Source organism: Mixophyes fleayi, chromosome 8 (genome assembly GCF_038048845.1).
Source record: "Mixophyes fleayi isolate aMixFle1 chromosome 8, aMixFle1.hap1, whole genome shotgun sequence".
NCBI classification, from domain to species: domain Eukaryota; kingdom Metazoa; phylum Chordata; class Amphibia; order Anura; family Limnodynastidae; genus Mixophyes; species Mixophyes fleayi.
In genome coordinates this window covers 18592633-18613846 of record NC_134409.1, presented here as the reverse complement: position 1 = coordinate 18613846, position 21214 = coordinate 18592633, and the positions used below count along the sequence as shown (strand labels likewise).

At 41.2% G+C, this 21214-nt stretch overlaps 1 protein-coding gene across 1 annotated transcript in view; it reads left to right on the top strand.

The window, feature by feature from the left end:
* The first annotated feature begins 562 nt into the window (after positions 1-562).
* The window catches only part of COL24A1 (collagen type XXIV alpha 1 chain), a 215866-nt gene continuing 195214 nt past the window's right edge, over positions 563-21214 (top strand). The window contains exon 1 of the mRNA XM_075182027.1: positions 563-989. Within this exon, the coding sequence (XP_075038128.1) occupies positions 934-989 (56 nt within the window). The 5' untranslated portion in view covers positions 563-933. The remainder of the gene's footprint in view (positions 990-21214) is intronic.

The following is a 21214-nucleotide window of genomic DNA, read 5'->3' as shown; positions in this document are numbered from 1 at the left end:
TTTTAAAGGAAAACAATGCAGGTGACCCAGCCAAAGATAGTCCACTATGGGACCGGCCTGGGGGACAGATGCCCCCCTTACCCCCAAGCACAGCCTGCCCCTGATGAAAGACCATAAAAACCTGTAGGTAAAGTGATCATGATTGCGAACACTTTACTATACACTTTACTTCGGGACAGGCTTCTATCAGCGCCACTGTCTCAACTAAAGAATTTTAATAAATGGACACATTAAATCATTTCCTATCATTGAGCTAAGAAATGATAGTTTATGTGAAGAAATTAGGATTGGTAATCAATAGACCTCTAAGTGAAGAATAAGTGCCATTTAGAAGAGGCTGATCACATGTTGCACTCAGTCCAGTGTGTGGGTTTAATCTTGCAAAACAGAAGCTGTATTTTCAATACTGAATGTACATCTGCTCGCAGACTACACTGAGCAACTTCCTGTCCTGAGTGTATCTTGTTCCAATGTTGGCTACTAAATGGTCCACAAAGATTACTGTATTTGATGAATGGGCGGGGCTTCAGTGACACACACACACACGCTTAACACACATACACATATATACACACATACACACAGACAGTGCCATATACTATACAGCAGCTGCTGATGTCATCAGGAATCACTGTGTGCTGAAATCTAACACCACTGGGCAGGATTCTCTTCCAGTTACATACAATCTGCACTGAAAACCGAACGGCTGCAGTTGATCTGCCTAAAACTTCAGTCCCCATTTGGCCCGGAGACCTCTGTGACTTGTCCCAAGCTTGTAGCACAGTCGGAACCACGTGCAATGTGTCACTGATGGGTGCCAGTCCTGGGAGTTTGCTGGCCATGCAGAGGTGTGGATGTGTCGGTGACTACCTGAATCTCTCACTTGGCTTCTGATTTCGATTAGATCTCCGCTGTGTGGACAAATGCAGACAAATGCATTTAGGAGCCCAAAGGACAAGGAGTGGATACATCTCTCCCACAGCAAAAACGTAAGTAGCTAATAACATAGGGAAGTACATGGATACGTTTATGTTGTACTTGTCAGTGTTTAGTATATTCCATTGTTCAATCACAATTTGCTAGGAAGGGGGGGGGGGTGCATTTAGTTATATCTGATAATCTGTATAATGAGCACTATTTAGTACACTCAGTTTGCTATTTTGAACATACTCTGTGTACCTCAGACACTGGATCGATTGCAAACCCCTCCGGTTGTACCGGAATCTGTGTCTAGAAATAGATTGCAAGCTCCCTGGAACTCCTAAGCCCTTTGACTTCTGTGACCACCAGGATTCTCATTATAGACAATTAATGGGAAGCCCCCCTAGACTGCTCTGCCTGCTAAGTTGTCATGTATAGAAAGGATTACAGTAGACTTGGCTCATTAGCCGGTTTCTCCTTAAGGAGAATGATCAGCAAGCCCCTGGACCTCTGTGACTATCTGCAGTGTGGATTTCAAGCCCCCTGGCTCTTGTCTGTCCATTCAGAGGACTTGTGTCATTCAATCCCTGACGGTTATGATGAGGTTAAAGATAAATGCACCACTTGTGGCAACTCGTTACTTGCAGCTTAAATCATTGCACTGCTTCTTTTATAAGACAAATATTTGAAAGAGATGACAGCAGATGAATTTGTTTGTATAGTGTCCTGTAAATAGACTGCAGAGAGCCGTCAGCTACACGACAGAGTAAATAGGGCTCATTGCCCCCTAAGGGCTGCTCTTGTGTGGAAAGTATGTATGAAAATAGCAGGGAATTAAAAGTTTGTGTGACATACATGGGAGGCAGAGGGACCAGGAACACACCCCTGTGTAAAAGCTATTTGTAGAGGATGTCACTGACAGTCATTCTTAGCAGGTCTATTTGTGACAGGAATGACACTGGCTGCAGGTCTAGTGAGCTGCTGATATCTCCCATATGTTAGCAGTTTGGGAGACGCCATCTTTAACATATTTGTATGAACTTGTTGTGAGAGGAACTTGGGCTGGGGGGGAGGTTGTCTTCTCAGATCCTAAATGTATATCCAGGAGTCACATTTCACAGCCTCCTCACAAGCAGTGATATTGGGTGGTTTATTGATAAACAAAAGTGTGTGGATATTTATAGGACATCATGTTGTTTTTCTCTTAAGTGCTTTGGTTTAATTTATGCGTTTTACAAAGCATTAGTTCACTTTTTTTTTGCCCATAAAATTGCAAATTAGTTCTGTTACTACCAACTTCCAGATTAAGCACATTCCATATTGTAAATTGCACTGATCTCTGGACAACCCTTATATGTAATGGAGCAAGCACTGATACAGACCAGTTTGTAAATAAACCTTTCACATGACAGACAGTTAAAGTCTCTGGCTTTTGCTCTATACTTGTATCCTTTCTTCCTAGAGACTGTGACAGATGTGAATGAAATGAGTTATAGTGCAAAGATCAATGCCATTCTTTAACACCGTTCTGCTGTCTCTGTTAGTAGACAGTCTTTGCATGCTTTGCTTACATGTCATTGGGGTGCTACACCAAGATTTACTGTGTGTGTCAAGGAAACTTGTAGCCTAGGTCCGTCTTGCTGCCAGACCAGGTGCTGGTTTGCAGTGCATACTGGGAACTGTAGTTCAGACTAAATGAAGAGCCTAGGCTTCGTTAATTGCAGGCTGTGGCTCGCCAGCTGTTGTGGAACTACAAGTCCCAGCGTGCCCTTTAGCAGCCCCAGGCTGGCAAGACATGCTGGGACTTGTGGGCACACCATAGTTTGCCTGTGTTTTTAAGGAAATAACAGTTTGGCTTATTCTTCAGAAGATTTATATAAAGCATGAGAACTAAGATGTAATGGTATAAAGGGGTTTTATTCAGTCAGGTAGTTTGAAAGCGATTTAAAGACTACAGTATTGTGCAAGTCAAACTTGTCAGGCTATTTAGTTAAATCAGCCTCATTAGTTTAATTTGATTTTATGGCATTACAAAAATCTTCAAGTGCATATGAAAGTTCGTGCAAGTTGTAGTGTAACCAGATATAAGACAGCTACATTATAAATTATGTGATGTTTTGACCAGTGATATCTGACAAATAGGCCATAAAAAGTGGCAAATCAATATTCTGTCAAAAAAATTCAGAAAAAAAGTGCATTTATACCTTGATAAATTAATCAAATAATGTACAAATAGACCTGTATGTTTGGTCAGTGTAACCACTCTTAGAAGTCTGTTTACTATAGGGGAAAAAGCGGGTGTTTGCAGACAAGCGCTCCTTTTTTTGCGCATATGTGCCAATTTATCAACTAAGCGTATTGCAAGGTGTGTGTCCACCTGCCAATTCATGAAACTGTCCACAGAAAATTACACAAGTTTTTGGGTTTGCAGCTACACCTGCAAATGTGCATGGCGGAAAGAGTTAAAATGTCACTTTCAACCCATTACTAAATTAGCACCACCCTCTTCATTAAATTTCAACATTTTATTTTACATTTTTCTCCTAAAATATTAATTACTCATGCTTTAAATTAATGAGACAGAGTCTGTCTTTATTATAGGTGTCAGTTTTGTGTGCTTGAAAGTGTGTATTACATAACAGTGCATGTATTGCATTTTTGTTCATCTTATTGTATTGTGTGCAAAAAATAAATAAATAGAAAACCACACACATATATGAGGGACATCTGTTCAGTATATAAGGAAACCATATTCTAGCACTGGCTTATTTATGAAGATGTCAGACCGGTCTGGCTGCAGGAGGAGACCCCAGTGACTGTAACGTAGAGATAATAGTAACAGCTGAATTTGTTTGTGATCCTGAGCAATGATGTTTATAGCAATGGGGAACACTGCAAGGCAGACAGCAGGACTGGGATTAGTGGTGGGCAGAAGTGGCAGCTGTCTTCGGTGCAGAAAAGGCTTAGCGGTAGATTTATCAAAACCTTTTTAAAAGGTGTTGACCACAGCAACCTATCAGATTCTAGGGTTTTCTAGAATCTACAAGATAAACGATAGCTAGAATCTGATTGGTTGCTATGGGCAACACCTCCACTTTTCCTTTTTAGAAGTTTTGACCTCTGGTCTAAACTTATTCAGCTTCTCCCTGCAGTTTCCATGACTTCCCATTCGCATTAACTTTCTTCTTTGATCAAGACCATGGACCAGTCTCCTACATCCTAATTCACCACATTCATAGTCTTCCCTACAATGCTCAAAAGCATGGTATAAAGTTACATGTGGTAGTAATAAAAGAGGAAATTCCTGTTACTGGAAACTCATGCCTATAAAAAATAAGTTGCTCTAAATCAATTAAAAACATCAATCTTAAAAATGACTCGATCCACGGTGCTTGCAACAATCTTAAAAGCAACTATAATCAGTGAGTGTCCATAATTATTTAAGTGTATTTTTCTTATCCACTGTCTATGTTAACCACACATGCTATCAGGCAGTTGTCCCAATATCGTAGCATATATGGCCAGAAAACGATCACAGTGGTGGTCATGATCCCACTGGAACAGAAGTTAGCATTCCTGCCTTGCAACGCTGATGTTTTGAGTTTGATTCTGACCAGGGACCTATAAGAAGTTTGTCTGTTTGTGTGGGTTACCTCCCATAGCCTCCAAACATAGTAGTAGGTTAATTGGCTTCTGACACATGTATCCTGATGTGTGTGGTAGGGAATTTAGACTGTAAGCTCCAATGGGGCAGGGACTGATGTGTACGAATACACATTATCTGTTCAGTACTGCATAATATGTTTGGCACTATATAAATAAATTATAATAAATATGAGAATGTGTTGGGAAATGTAATTAATCTCTATAGGCCTGTTAGGGTGGTTATCGTGCCCGATTGATGCTGTAGATTATCTGGCTGATTGGCTTGAGTGTTACACAGCAGGATCTTGATCAACATTTATCTATCTAGCGCCAGCAAATTCCGTAGCTCTTTACAATTGAGATCAAACATTAATAAAACAATACTGGGTAATACAGACAGACAGAGAGGTAAGAGGGCCCTGCTCGCAAGCTTACAATCTTGTCCAGTTATATTAAAATAATTAGAACTGTTTGTGCATACATATTACCTTGTTGTTACCATTTATTCAGTTTTATAATTTTGTTAATAAAAATTAGTTATCTGTTTATTCATTCACTAAAGGAAGGAAACTTGTATTGCTTGGAAAATGCCCATTCAAAAAAGAATGCGTCTGTTTGTAAATACATTTAGGTGTAGTGCCTTCTTATAGCCAGTGAGTGTCACTGTTGCCATCAATGCCTTAAGGTAATTGGCTACAGTTGACTAAACATGTTCCTGTAGTCCAGAGGTAGGCAGTCAGTGGCTCTCCAGCTGCTGTAAGATCCCAGTATACCTTGCCAGCCACAACTGGAGAGTCACTGATTCACTATATGTGCAGCAGACAGCAGATGCAACAGTGAGTGAGTTTATATAAGTCCTATCTACATAATGAAAGTAGGCACTATAGAAAATATGAACAATTGTTTGTAAAGATAACGAAAGCCCGTTTGCGCGTAATACATTGCAAAATAATTATATTTAATATAATAAAAGATATTTAAAAGATGTCAATTTTAGGAATTAAATACAAGACATATTTGTTGCACATTTTGATGTGCTTCGTGATGGGATCAAATAAATTGAAATGATTCTGCTTAGAAACATTAACATTCACATTTTACTTTTCATATTAAATGTTATTCTTCAGGTTGTGATTGAATGCTGTAAAGAAGGAAACTCTGCAGATACCTCACAGTCTCTCCCTTTCCTCTCACCCCTGAGTGAGGTTTTATTTTCTCTGGCAACCCCCCCTTCTTGGAAAACTAGTTCAGTTACTTCCATCACCACTTCACTGCCTCTAAATCTTATTTTAGCATGGAAACCCATTGAAATAAAGTGGATATTCTGATGTTAATCCCTACAACTATCTTATCAGTGTGAGTTTCCTTTTTTTCAGTGTTTATGTACTCAGTTTATGTTGATTACATTCCTAATAAGATTTAGTGCATGGAAACTCTTTTGGACAGTGTATATCTGGTAATTACTCTGATCTGTCACTGATTTGACCCAGTCCAAGAATTGCTAGGTTTGTTTGATGTAATCGTCCAGTGGTGAATCACTTCTACCTTTGATCTTGTTGGTTTCCTGACCCTTAACTGGCTTCACGCAGATGTCTGTGTCATACATTCCATATATATACACCTTGTCTTCTACTCATGTTTTAATACTTAGTACAGTGGTTCCCAAACTTTTTCAGTTTGCGGCACCCTTAGAGTCTCCATAATTTTTAGGCACCCCTCCAAAATAATTACAGAGCAGTCCTGTTTTATAAGTAGTTGGGTCAAAATAACGTAATAAGTATTTAGGTCAGGACAGAAATACTTAGTAAGTTGTTTGCAAAAATAATACACATAAATCCAAGGGAAAATAATATTTTTATATATTTTTTTCAATTATATTTCTGTCAAAGAATAATTTACAGCTAATATTCAGATGAATAAGATCAAACAAAATAAAACAACAACATGTACAAAAATCATCACACTGTGCCCCTTCATCCACACACTCTGTGCCCCTCCTTCATCCACACACTGCGCCCTTCTTCATCCTCACACTCTGTGCCCCTCCTTCATCCACACACTCTGCCCCCTCCTTCATCCACACACTCTGCGCCCTCCTTCATCCACACACTCTGTGCCCTCCTTCATCCACACACTCTGTGCCCCTCCTTCATCCACACACTCTGCCCCCTCCTTCATCCACACACTCTGTGCCCACTTCATCCACACACTCTGCGCCCTCCTTCATCCACACACTGCGCCCTTCTTCATCCTCACACTCTGTGCCCCTCCTTCATCCACACACTCTGCCCCCTCCTTCATCCACACACTGCGCCCTTCTTCATCCTCACACTCTGTGCCCCTCCTTCATCCACACACTCTGCCCCCTCCTTCATCCACACACTCTGCGCCCTCCTTCATCCTCACACTGTGCCCCCTCCTTCATCCACACACTCTGTGCCCCTCCTTCATCCACACACTGCGCCCTTCTTCATCCTCACACTCTGTGCCCCTCCTTCATCCACACACTCTGCCCCCTCCTTCATCCACACACTCTGCGCCCTCCTTCATCCACACACTCTGCGCCCTCCTTCATCCACACACTCTGTGCCCCTCCTTCATCCACACACTCTGTGCCCTCCTTCATCCACACACTCTGTGCCCATCCTTCATCCTCACACTCTGTGCCCCTCCTTCATCCACACACTCTGCCCCCTCCTTCATCCACACACTCTGTGCCCTCCTTCATCCACACACTCTGTGCCCATCCTTCATCCTCACACTCTGTGCCCCTCCTTCATCCACACACTCTGCCCCCTCCTTCATCCACACACTGTGTGCCCTCCTTCATCCACACACTCTGCGCCCTCCTTCATCCACACACTCTGCCCCCTCCTTCATCCACACACTGCGCCCTTCTTCATCCTCACACTCTGTGCCCCTCCTTCATCCACACACTCTGCCCCCTCCTTCATCCACACACTCTGCGCCCTCCTTCATCCACACACTCTGCGCCCTCCTTCATCCACACACTCTGTGCCCCTCCTTCATCCACACACTCTGTGCCCTCCTTCATCCACACACTCTGTGCCCATCCTTCATCCACACACTGTGTGCCCTCCTTCATCCACACACTCTGCGCCCTCCTTCATCCACACACTCTGCCCCCTCCTTCATCCACACACTCTGCGCCCTCCTTCATCCACACACTCTGTGCCCTCCTTCATCCACAAACTCTGCGCCCTCCTTTATCCACACACACTCTGTGCCCCTCCTTCATCCACACACTCTGCGCCCTCCTTCATCCACACACTCTGCGCCCTCCTTCATCCACACACTCTGCGCCCTCCTTCATCCACACACTCTGCGCCCTCCTTCATCCACACACTCTGTGCTCTCCTTCATCCACACACTCTGCGCCCCTCCTTCATCCACACACTCTGTGCCCTCCTTCATCCACACACTCTGCACCCTCCTTCATCCACATACTCTGTGTCCTCCTTCATCCACACATTCTGTGCCCTCCTTCATCCACACACTCTGCGCCCTCCTTCATCCACACACTCTGTGCCCTCCTTCATCCTTACTCTGCCCCTCTTCATCCTCACTCTGCCCCCTCCTTCATTCTTTTGCCCCTCCATTGCTGTTTACTATCACCATTTCCCCTCCCCTTTCTTTACTTACCATACTTGGCCTTCTTTTTTCTATCTTTTCTTCTGTTTTCTTACCAATCCGGCAGCTCCCGGGACCCAGTATCTAACTCTCTCCAGTCGCTTGTCACTGAATGTCGGGTAAGCGACAGGAGAGAGGAGGATACTGGGTCCCGGGCGCCGCTGGTTTTGTAAGTATTTTTTTTAAATTTCCTGTCCCAGTGGCACCCCTATGACAGCGCCACGGCTCCCAGGGGAGCACACTTTGGGTACCGCCGACTTAGTAGCTTTGTTTAGTAAACAGTGTTTTATCTGCATTTGTGTGTTTAAGCCTACTGCACGGTAGCCTCATGAATATACTGTACATACATTGCACGCTAGAAAGCACACATCTGATTGCATGAACATAATTCCCTGTTTTCCTGTTTGATAATACTTCACACGTGAAAACATGATATATTTTTTAGCTTCAGGCCATTACATTTTTCATCTTTTCTCACTTTGCTAGCAAATGTTTTGGTTGTGATTTCTCCATAAAAAGTATAGGATAGGAGCGAAACGTCTGATTAATTTTCATTGCGCTTGTTAAGCTGGGTACACACTGCAGGTTTTTCACCCGATTATCGGGCCAATCACACGATAAACAACTGTTAGGCTCGATATTGCATTAGTGTGTACGCTCCCACGATCATGTTTTTATTGTACCAAAGCACATCGTATTGTTTGATTTGATTTTATAACCGGACTAAAATCTCTATAAACGATGGAGCAATGTCAGGCAAATTCTGAAGTGTGTATGCACTCACGGGCAGCAGTGTAGGCAGATCTCCATTCAGCAAATGGTTATGACAGAGGTAGAACACAGATCTGAAGGTAAATCTTGTAAAACGTGTATAATGTGTACACATGAATCGGCAGCTGATCGGGGCTTTCAGTCGTTGGTAAAATCGTTAAAGATATCGCATCGGGAGAAGTCTTCTGTAGTGTGTACCCAGCCAACTTTTACTTACGTGCAATTAATTGTTATTGACAGAAGTTACTCACTACTATATGGGGGGGCAGGAATAGAGGGACAGTGGGTTTCATGCACAAGTGTTCTTGAATCCCACTTAATCCATAATTAATGTATATGTTATATATTTTTGTAAACTAAAACCACTGTTATTATTACAAAAAAAATCTATATATTTCCCCGACTTTATTTAAACAACTTGGCCTGGCAGATTTCTTCCCCAGTTCAGACTGTTTGGATAGAAGCACCTTGCAAAAGTGACTGTTTACTAAAAATGTAAAGAAAATTGCAAAAAGATTTTTACCGATGCACCTCGCAGCAATAATTACCATATTCATTTTTTTATAGCTGGTGTTACTCATCCGCCCTCTTAATACAGGCCCAAAGCGGTAAGAGTTACTTGTTGCTTCGCCGGAACAGAATATAAATAGCCTATATAGTTAGATATACTATATAATTTAAAATCTAAAATTTTCCTTTAGATTACTATGAAGAACGAAGAGAGAAGAAGAAGTGTTAAACAAGGATATTTTCGAATGTTTTAGTCAATTCAATTTTATTTTAAATATGTGTCTGTGTCTGTTGTACTATTTGCTGAGAACTACATCTTCCAGCATGCCTTGGCAGCCTCTGATTGGGAGGGAACCTGTAGTTCCACGGTAGATAAGACAAAAACTCAGGGTGAATCAGCCTTTCTCAAAGTTGCGCACAAAACATTCCTGCTCGCCGAACCCTGCACTTTTCCTGCGAGTTCAGTTGAGCAGTCACCTCCATTGAATCTGGAAAAGGTCATCTGTTATCATATGAGAGAAAACTTACACTGTCATTGTGTTAGTGAGGAGCGGGCTGCATGTTACAGGAGCCGTATCGTGATGTGGAGAGGGGAATGTAGGCAAGAAGTAAACCAGAGACTTTGCTTTATATAGTGAAAGAAGCAAGGTCTCCCAACAGCACAGAGTAGAGATGTGAGGCTCCCGTCAGACTGTGCAACTCAGTTTATATATCCTTTGTTGATTCCTACACTTGTTCACATTTATATTTCTTCCACTTACATAGTGAAAATACCCTGAGCATATATGTAAAGGCATCACATATCATGCAGTTGAGATAGAGCAGTATTGTATGGTGAGATAACGATAGCCACACAAATTGTGCATGTAGGGCAGCACGGTGGTTTAGCGGTTAGGACTTCTCCCTCACAGCACTAGGGTCAATAGTTCAATTCCCGACCATGGTCTTATCTGTGTGGAGCTTGTATGTTCTCCCAGTGGGTTCCCTCTGGTCCTCTGGTTTACTCCCACACTCCAAAAAGATACTAGTAGATTACTTGGCTGCTGTTAAATTGGGTCTCTCTTGGTCTGTGAGTATATGTTAGGGAATTTAGACTGTAAGCTCCAATGGGGCAGGGACTGATGTAAGTGAGTTCTCTGTAGAGCGCTGCAGAATTAGTGGTGCTATATAAATAGCTGATGATGTTGGACATATGAGCAATTAGTCCACACTACAAATTGAATACATCCAATCTGACTACCATATTCCAATTATCCAATCCAGTGGGATTGCAATGGAAACTGCCCACACACTCTTCCTGACCACTGAAGCAGCTGTGTAGACAACAGGGTATTTGTTGCATCTCAATGACTAGCCACCGAAACTGAAGCAGTCTTTGCAACTGCAATGGCATTTGTCCTAGTTATCTGTTCAAAGTCCATGGTCTCACAGTAACCTCTTGTGAGTCTAAGAGACCCTCATCCTGATATTCTGGGGGTGTTTAATCTATTACATGTGATTTTAGCAAATAGGAAATCTGAGTGTCTCCCTGTGTTTGGCATGATAATCTTTTCGGCTACATGAAAGTTTGCGGCTGGAACATGTAGCTCATCTGCGAGGCCTTTTTGTAGTTTCGATCAACATTCCTAGTGGGGACACATAGATTTTCATCAGCGTGTGTATTTCATTAAATACCAGCATACATTGAGCATAATGTATGTAAACAGCAGACTGCAGAGAGTGATTAAATCATTATGTGTGTGTGTTTCATTAGCTTTGGAGATCAGAAGGCTGACACTGGGATATGTTCCATGGGTCTAGAAATAGAATTCAGCAAGGAATATGCACTTAGTTCTAATAAAAGTGTCCAACTTCTGAAGTCCCACTGGAGCGCTGTATACATAGAAATCACATAGATATACTGTATGTATGGACTACTCTGGTAATTTAGTACTCCAACAAGCCAGGAATAAAATATTGTAAGAAAATGTTCCTCTCCCTCCTCTTACCACCTCCCTCCTCTCCTGACAAGGGACGTGCAATTTCAAGCATGTTATATTCTGAAAAGGAAATTATGCCCAGACTAATTATTACCTTTAAAGGACAACTAAATCCAAAAAGTGTCAATTTTATCTATATAAATCATAGAGATATAGTGCAGTGATTAACCTCAGCCTTACCTTCCATTACAGCTCTTTTTAGGCAACGTGTGAGTGATCATTGTCATCACAGCCTCCTATCAGTCACTCTCTAGCAACTGAAGATGAGGCAAAAACCTCAACTAGCAAACAGGGCTGCCATCATAATATAACTTGTTAAAATAGGCCCCTTCTAGGCGTTTCCTCCTTTTGGCGACTATTGCTCAATTTAGATTTAGCAAAGGGACAAAAGCGCTATTGCTGGCGACAACAGGTGTTTCCACATACAATAGGGATTTTTTACATTTTGCCTTATGCATTAAAAGGTTACAGGTCTTTGCATTTTTTCACCATTTTGATACTGCTATTTTTCTTACGGCTTTCATTGTAAAATTATCAAATGCAATTCACTTACGTTTTCCATACCGCCGCTTATAAATGCCCTTACCACCACTTCAACCACTGAGTTTTCATATATATCTTATTTATAAAAATTATTGTTCTGTTTGTTTGTCTGGTTATGCATTCAGACACTCCTGCACTGATTAGGATGAAACCAATGCGAGGTGGTGCAGTTGGATCCTGGCCAGGTTTTAGGGGGGTTAGGGCCTCAGTCGGATCTCCCGTGCAGAACTTTGACCCGGGGAGTCCACTGGATGGAGTTGGATGATATTTTAGCTGCTAATTATTTTTGAAATGTTGACAGTTACATCCAAGTCATTGATAACTTAATCCTTGAAGATTTCAACCGACGAAATTTGATTCGATAGTTTTACAATGAAGGTGTTCGGAGTAGTGGCGATAGTATATCTATCTATCTATCTATCTATCTATCTATCTATCTATCTATCTATCTATCTATCTATCTATCCAGGGGAGGGCTGGCAAATTTTAGCCCGGTGGGCAAGTCTTGACTCAGCAGCCTGTTTTAAAGAAGAAAAAATGCAGGTGGCCCAGTCACAGAGCCCAAAATAACCCACTGTGGGACCGGCCCTGACCCCCAGCCCAGCCTGCCCCTCTATCTATCTATCTATCTATCTATCTATCTATCTATCTATCTATCTTGAATAGATGGCTGATAAGGTCAATACAGAAGCATTAATTGTAACTCAAATAGCCAACAGTACAGAACATTGCAGAGATTGTAGATAGAACCTGGTAACTCATTTCAGCTATCAACTTCCTTTCCACCATTTGGCATAAGTTTATGGGAACACCTTGATTTGTAAAAGGATATCATTAAGGAGAGTCAGTCAGTTTTATGAGAGGCATTGCAGGAGGGGATTTAATTACTAGGAAATTACATTTGGGTGAAGCTCTTTTTTTTAACCTGAGTGTAGTCATTCTTCCTTCTGCATTGACAAAATTAAATACCAGCTATACACATAAGTAGATCAGTTTACCTAGCTCAGGATGGCCGACCTCAGCCAATTTAGTGACAGTCAGTAAAAATGTGGCAACATTTGAATCCGCCAATAAGAAACAAGTATGGGTCAGTAATAATCTGACATGCTCCTTATATTATAATACTACACACACGTATTATACCGATGATTTGGAGACACTGTGGGCCTCACTAAGAGTAAGACGCAATTTTGAAACCTGAACGTAAAGGTAAAAATTATGGACACAAATTGTGACCTAGGGGTAAATTTATTACGCTGCGGGTTTGAAAAAGTGGAGATGTTGCCTATAGCAACCAATCAGATTCTAGCCGTCATTTATTTAGTACACTGTACAAAATGATAACTAGAATCTAATTGGTCTTATCCATAAAAAATGTAAATTTTGACACCTCTGCCCTACTGGCCAAAATAAACTTTGAAGAAGGCATTGCCATGGGAGAATCCTTCTCCTAATAAAGATTACAAAATAATGCTTTTTTTATAAGTATAATATTCCTTTAATCAGCCCTCATCTGTTCCTGTCATCGAGTTTTTCTGTGGGTGAAGCTGTATTGTTAAACATTCCATCCCGACAGGTGATTTGTTAGGAAGAATGCAGAGTAGAATGTATTAGAGACTGTTTGGTTGCTATGGACAACACCAGGTTTTCTGTGGTTGTCGTGCTAAGTAATACCTCCATGGTATTTTGTTTACTTGCTGAAATCCGTGGATTTTCTTTGGATCTTGTGATTGCTGGGAAAGATAAGTTCTGCCCTGAGGAAATATATGTAGCCTTTCATCCTACACCAAAAATATTTGTCTCACAATTCTGTTTCTGCCATTTTTCATTTCCATATTACTAATTGTAAGTAGTTATCTGTGACTCATTTTATTTGTTTATGAATGTAGTTTTCTATGTACACAAAGTAATAGCTATTATGACAAAGAATAGACTCTTTATTATATATTTTTTATTACTAACCTTTATGTGTATAGCACCAACATATTACACAGAAAATGTTTAATTATCCACATCAGTCCTTGTCCCAGTGTAGATTACAGTCTAAATTCTCTAACGTTAAATTTGTCCAAATTCAACCAACCCAGCAGTATGTTGGGCGTGTGGGAGGAAACTGGAGCACCCAGAGGAAACTCGCTCTAACACATGGAGAACATACAAAGGCAACACAGATAGGGCCCTAGTCGGAATGGAACCCTTGACTGTGGCTCTGTGAGACAGCAGTGCTAACCACTGTGCCACCAATCTACAAGATTGAATTCCTGAGAACCAGTAGAAAATTTCCAACTGCGTAAATTGGACAAGAAGTTGGCATCCAAGCCAGAAATGTCAGTTTAAACCAGCAGCTACCTATCAATTTACTAATTCTGGCTTTATTGCGGCTATCAGAGGTGCCCAGGGCTACTGTCTTTAATGCCTTGCTCTAACCCCAACTGGGGAACACAATGAACACAATGATACAACCAACGCATAAGCTGAAACCTCTGAATATGAAACTTTCACAGTGCAGTGATAACATGTTTAATTAGACCGTGATGGGCAGTAAAACAGTGGTGCAAATCATTCAAATATGCCAGGGATTAATGTGGCATTGTAAACACTTTGTTTGAGGTTATATACTTGGCATTGTTCTTGATTTTGTATCTTTTTTGTGGTTCTGATTGTTACTATTCCCCCCTCATAGAAACCATTATTTTATCAGAATTGGAGCTGATTCATCTCTGAGTTTGGTGGGAATTGCAGTAAAATTCTCATAAATGTCCCATACGACAGTATTCCAATAAAGAATAATAATACCATCTGCTCCATTTCTATATAAAAACATCTGTTTTCTGCAGCTGGTTGTGGAGGATTATAGTATTTCCATTTAGCTGCAGATTATAAATATTCTAGTTGTCATCGAGTTTAGTTTGCATTTTTATTCTTACAGATTTCAGTATTCATAAAAAAGAATAATGACAAAATCCAAGATGATATCCTAGCAAATCTCTACAACAGAAGACAATATCTTCTTGTATAGCTATCCTGTGCCATATGATTGTTTTGGTTTTGTGTGTGTGGGACAAATGGTCGACTGATTTCAGATTGCAAATTGATATCAAATATGATTGAACTAGATATAAACTTGTTGCCTGCAAAACATATCATTCATTTCAACTATTGTACGTTGCCTATGTGTCATTTCACTTAAAGGAGATCTATTGTTCGCAACCACACACTAAAGAGATATCTGAGCAAATAACACATAACTAGACAGTTGTCACATTTACTGTGGGTCATAGTGTATTCAACTTTCTTATGTTGTCAATAAAGTTAGCTATGTTCTGGGCAGCTTTGAATATTCATGAGTATTAATAAGAATGGGAACAGCCCATGTACTGGCATTCAGCATGCTCATTGTGCTCCTGACAAACATCCTGTGACATCATCAAGATGCCAGCTTTCAGTACATTGGCTCCGAATGATCACATGAACTCTGTGTCATACTTATACTCTCACCAGCAGCTATTTATTTGTGTCATGAAAGATAGGGGAGCAGTTTTATAGCTGATTTTTTTTCAAGAATGGTATCTGTGTTAATAAATTTACATTAACCTTAGGCTTTTACTCAGTTTGTACTAGTAGAGTTTTGAAAACTGCATGACAGGTGCACTTTAAAGGGGTTATTCAGGCAAATTAATGGTTTCCCCCCTCTCAGATGTTTCTAGCTCCCCCTCCCCCACTACTCATAATGGCAAATTTTTATGCGTTCTTACTTATCCAATGACTGATGCTGTGCGGTGAGCAGTGTCTGTGTTTCTGTCAGCTACCGTTGGAATCACCTGATAGGTAACTGCAAGTGATTTACTGTAATTTGTTATTCATTTGACTGGAGAAACCTATTTAAAGAAAGATTGTATTGCAAAATAATAGCACTACTCCACAAGCTATGTCTTAAATAAATCATTGAGGAGACATCAGGAATGTCTGTATTAAATACATCAATTTTGTGTGTTTGAATGTTTTCATTGCATTGGTTGAAGTGGGCCTGGAAATGTGATTTCTTTTCCCACTAAAGTACAGCCTTTGCTGGCAAGGAAATGTTGTGTCTTCAGTGGGCCAGCCGCTTGTCAGGCTGTTTATATACAGTTTAGGTCTTTGCTTTAGTACTTCAATGTAAGAAGTACAGTGGATTTGAGCATTTGGCATGTGAAGAATTGTTGGTGGGAAAATGGTAATAATCCTATTATCCATACTCTGTACTCAACGCTGCAGCCCAACTAATCTTCCTCTCTTGACATTCTGCCTCCTCTCTCTGTCACGCGCTGCACTGGCTCCTCCTCCGTCACAGAATCCTATTCAAACTCCTCACCCTCACCTATAATGCTCTAACTCCACTGCTCCTTACGTCTCCAACCTCATCTCCGTTCATACTCCTTCTCACCCTTACAGTCAGCTAGTGACCGCCGCCTCACCTCCCATCTGGTTAGCACGTCTCCCACATTAAAGATCTCTCCCTTCCCTGCAATGATCCCCCTTGTTCTATCAGGCTATCCCCTAGCCTGCAAAACTTCAAACGCTCTATTAAACCTCATCTGTTCAGGAAAGCCCACCTTTCCTCTATCTAACCTCTCCTCTTAACTCCTATACCCCTCGTCACCATCCTTCTTCAATAACCGTGGTATACCTCACCTTTATTCCTCCTCCGTTCTTCTTACTATCCGCTCTTGTTCACCTCTCCCTTCTGAGTTCTAGTCCCTCACCCTGGCTTCCCACTTTGTGATTCTTGTCAGTCCGCCCCTCCCCTTTAGATTGTAAGCTCCCTTGAGCAGGGTTCTATCATGTTGTCCTCCTCCTCCTGTTCACCTTGCCTTCGGCTCCCCAGCCCCTTTTTTGCAGCCTAGCCTTTGGCCCCTGCCCTTGGTTCTCCTCTTGTCCCTTACCTTTGCATCTCCATCATTGCCCTGATCCTGTCATTGCGCTCACATTGCTGGGCACAGCCTCAGTCCACTCCCACCTCTCCTCCACCCCCTTTGTATTTTCTCTTTGTTCTGTAATTCACCTATACCCCTTTGCCCTGCACACCTGTTCCCAGCTCAATTGATTTTAAATGCACTTTGTGTCTGTTGTTTGTACTGCCCTGTATGCTGAGTTCTGTTTTTCCTATGCTTTATGTATGGCGCTGCGGAGCCTTTGTGGTGCCTTATAAGTAAAAGTTACTAATAATAATATCAATGTTGTAGGTGTTATGGGTGGGAAGGCAGGCTTGAGAATTAAGGAGTCGTAGGTCCATTCACGTGTTGCCAAGAGCAAACAAATAAACGTTGGCGTAAAAAATACTTGGGTTAGTCCTTACACAGTGGGAGTGGTGTTCCTCAATAATCATGTCACTGCAGGAGGAAAGGGCTTATTTCATTAATTCATTCATTTATTAATATTTTTATTATAATTATTTGTTTTTACTGTATTTTTATGCAGTGCCCCTTCCCGGAGGAAACACTTGGATTTATTATAGTACTGATCAGTTGCATCTGCAAAGCAGGGAGGCAACTTCTCCACCCCCACTGCACCCCCTCATTTAAGTAATGTTTTCCTGCATGATTAAACACTTTGCAAAAGTAGGCACACACATAGGCCTAATCCATACTCTGCAATCAATATTCCCAATTCACTCAACCCCTCTGATGCAAACCTTTGTATTCCTGGATACGTCTTGGAATAAAAATCCATGAGCTATCCCATCAAACTGTACATTTACGCAAAAGTTTTAGCATGACATGAAATAAGAGCTTTTTCCATATGAATCCCATACTGAATGATGGGAGGGCCAAAGAACAAGTTTGATGTGTGTGACAACGCGATTTGCGTGGCCTAGCCCCTGCTGCGTCATGCGTTGTATACAATTTAGTGCGGAGAGCAAACAAGAGCTGTATCCTACTCTAGTGCAATGAACATAGACAACACAGTCTGATAGTATTAATACATGACTAAAAATAACAGAAGGAATCCAGACGGATAAAGCAACATATTTAGTCAAAGTTGTGGGAAGCCAAAAATTAAAATAATCTGAAAGTAGACAAACCCTTTAATGGTCAGTTGAGAGCTGAGTGCTAAAATGGCAAGGAAAGAGTATGCAATAAAGAGGTTATAAAACATTCCCTGGACACACCCAGTGGCCAAAGAACACTGCAAAGTAACGCAGATGCAGTGAAACTGTATTTATTTACAGGCATGCAGTGCCAGATACTGTGTCTTCGTTAGTAAAGATGTTTAGGTCATTCATGTTACAGTCAATGAACATTGCTGGGATCACTTGGAGCATTTCTAGACATCACTCTCGCTAAACAAATTGCATCAGGTGCAGAACAGACTACTAACACACATCCCACCAGCGCGGTATGTTCAAGGCCAGCTGTTAATGCTTTACATATAGGTTCCTCATGGAATGTCAAGTATTTGTAGTGCGATTGACCGAACAGCCTGAGGTATGGTTGGTTTGTAAGTTCATTCGTACTTGTCTCTTGCCATGTAACAAACCAACAAGCCAAAACTGAGAGGTGCAATGATTTTCCTCGCTTGTAAGCATGGTCCTGCTTAGCTATGAGATTTCCGAGCTTGGATGAAGAATGTACAGAGTTTTATACAGGCTGATATCACAGTACTTGATGCCATTATTATTAAAATGGCACATATATAACAAATATATATCAGTTGCAGCCCTAATGTTTTGTTGTTTTTTGTCTAATGTCGATGTACATTAATACAGTAAGATGCAGAGAGAGTGATATGTAAAAAAGATATAGCTATTCTACAAAACATAATTTTGCATTCAATTATTAATAATCGCATTGCATTACAATGTGTTTATTCAATACAGCAAAGCAATCAGTATAATAAAAGATAAAATATTAAGCTAATCACTAAAACGGCAAAAACAATAGCTGAACGGATTTGCTCACTTCAGGGCTTCCAGGGAAAATAACAGGCGTACCTCCCAATTTAAAACATAATCAAGAAAAGTTACTAACACACCTATCATGTGCACTCATGAACTGTGGAGCTTGTGGGTATCAGGGAGAAAGACAGGGGGAAACCAGGGGCTGGCTGGCAGATTTTAGCCTCTGGGGCTAAAATCTATCAGCATTTTCCAGGGATTTAAATATCTCAAGCAGTATAGGGGCAATAGAAGCACAATGTACCACACCAAGGGGCACCTATAAGACTCTTGGGACATATCAGAAGATGAGGCAAGGGTCGCGCATGCACACGGGAACTGGACACCCAGACTTTGGTTCCCAGTTCTAGATTAATTTAAAAAGAAAAAGTAATTTTTAAAATAAAAAAGTAAAAAAGTATAGAAGAAAAAAAACCTTGAAAAAAACATAAAAAGGTAAAAAAAAGTCATTTTTTCCTGTGGGCACCCCCAAACTATGCCGATCCTGAGGAATATGTCGATAGCATTCGGAGGACATTGCTGTCTTGAGAAATACTAAAAGTAAACTGGAAACTCTACACCAAGGTGCAAATGTATGAAACTCCGATTTCTGCAAGTCGCCAGAAATCGACGACTTTGCAGGGAAAATTTAAAGCAGTGATGGCTTGTGAAGGTAAGTTTACCTTTACAGTTCATAAGGCTCCAGGCCTCCTGGATTGCCCAGATGGTGTGAGTCCCAGGAAATAATACATAAAATATCAAATGGTATGAAAGGCAAGTCCTGGGCACACTGTCCTTAAGTTTGTGTTTCAGGTCATCCAACAGTGCCTGTGCAGAGGGGCAGTCCCAAACATATGCTGAGTCATACGAAAGGGGCAGAAGGTTATTTGCACAGGTTCCGGGGGTGCATGAATTTCCTGAGAGGAAGACCCCCCTGGATAGCCATCCATGCAATGAGAGAGGTTCCCATCCCCATCATGCCAACCTGTTGTAGAGAGGTAAAAAAAACCTTATATAAACAAATCAGTTACATAAGGTCTGTTATTCAGCTCAGTTATATGCAACTTTTCATACATATTAACGTCAAAAAGTGGTTGTACTTTAAATGGTATATAATTGTATATGGTCTAGAGAAAATTTTGTACGCAATTACATATTTATTTTATTTTACCGTTGACATATATATCCCTAAAAAAGAGATCAGAAGTAGTTCTTTCTTTTGGTTTATACCCATGGGAGGTTGTAGCCGTGGTCCATTACTGACCACTGCGCTCAGAGGGAGGTGCGGTGAGCACAGCCGCAGCATCTGTCATGATCTGTGGATTACAGCGGTGGCTGGACTCACCGCACGTTGGATGAAACTTGTAACTATGAACCTTTAGTCGGTCTATATGTGGTTTTGTTACCTTGCTTTCAGCAAAGATGGTGTTGTGTGGTATCTGAGCCTTCCTAATCGAGTTACTGGAACAAGAGACATCAAGACAGGATATTTAAGCTGACCACACACATTTAAAGGGGTTGTTTGCCTTCTGGCGACTTTAAATTATTTGTTTCCATGTGTCCTCCTGTAACATTTGCTTTATCTCTTTGGCTTCCATCTGTGCATTTCAGCCATGTAATAATATAATCAAGTTGTTAATTCTCATTGGCCTGGGACGTGATCCCTGTATTTGATACAATTAAGAGCTTTGTGTTGTATGCTGAGGAAGCAAAAATAGGCCACTTACACTGTTCATATAAACAGATGGTTAAACACCACGAAAAGTAGAACAATAAAGCTATGTATTTAGTAAAAGTTGCAGGAGGGTATGTATAAATATGTGTATATGCAAAGGTTTAATGGTGTGAAAGCTCTTGGAGAGACACAGTGGAACCAGCACAGTCCGAATGAATGAAACAGGGGGAAAAACAGAAATTTTGCTATTTTGATTTTTTATAATTACACAGGGCTCTTCCCTATACAAGAATTAGGGATGAGCGCGCTCGGATTTCTGAAATCCGAGCCCACCCGAACGTTGCGGATCCGAGTCGGATCCGAGACAGATCCGGGTATTGGCGCCAAATTCAAAAGTGAAACTGAGGCTCTGACTCATAATCCCGTTGTCGGATCTCGCGATACTCGGATCCTATAAATTCCCCGCTAGTCGCCGCCATCTTCACTCGGGCATTGATCAGGGTAGAGGGAGGGTGTGTTAGGTGGTCCTCTGTGCTGTTTAGTTCTGTGCTGTTTAGTTCTGTGCTGTTTAGTGCTGTGCTGTGCTGTGCTGTGCTGTGCTGTGCT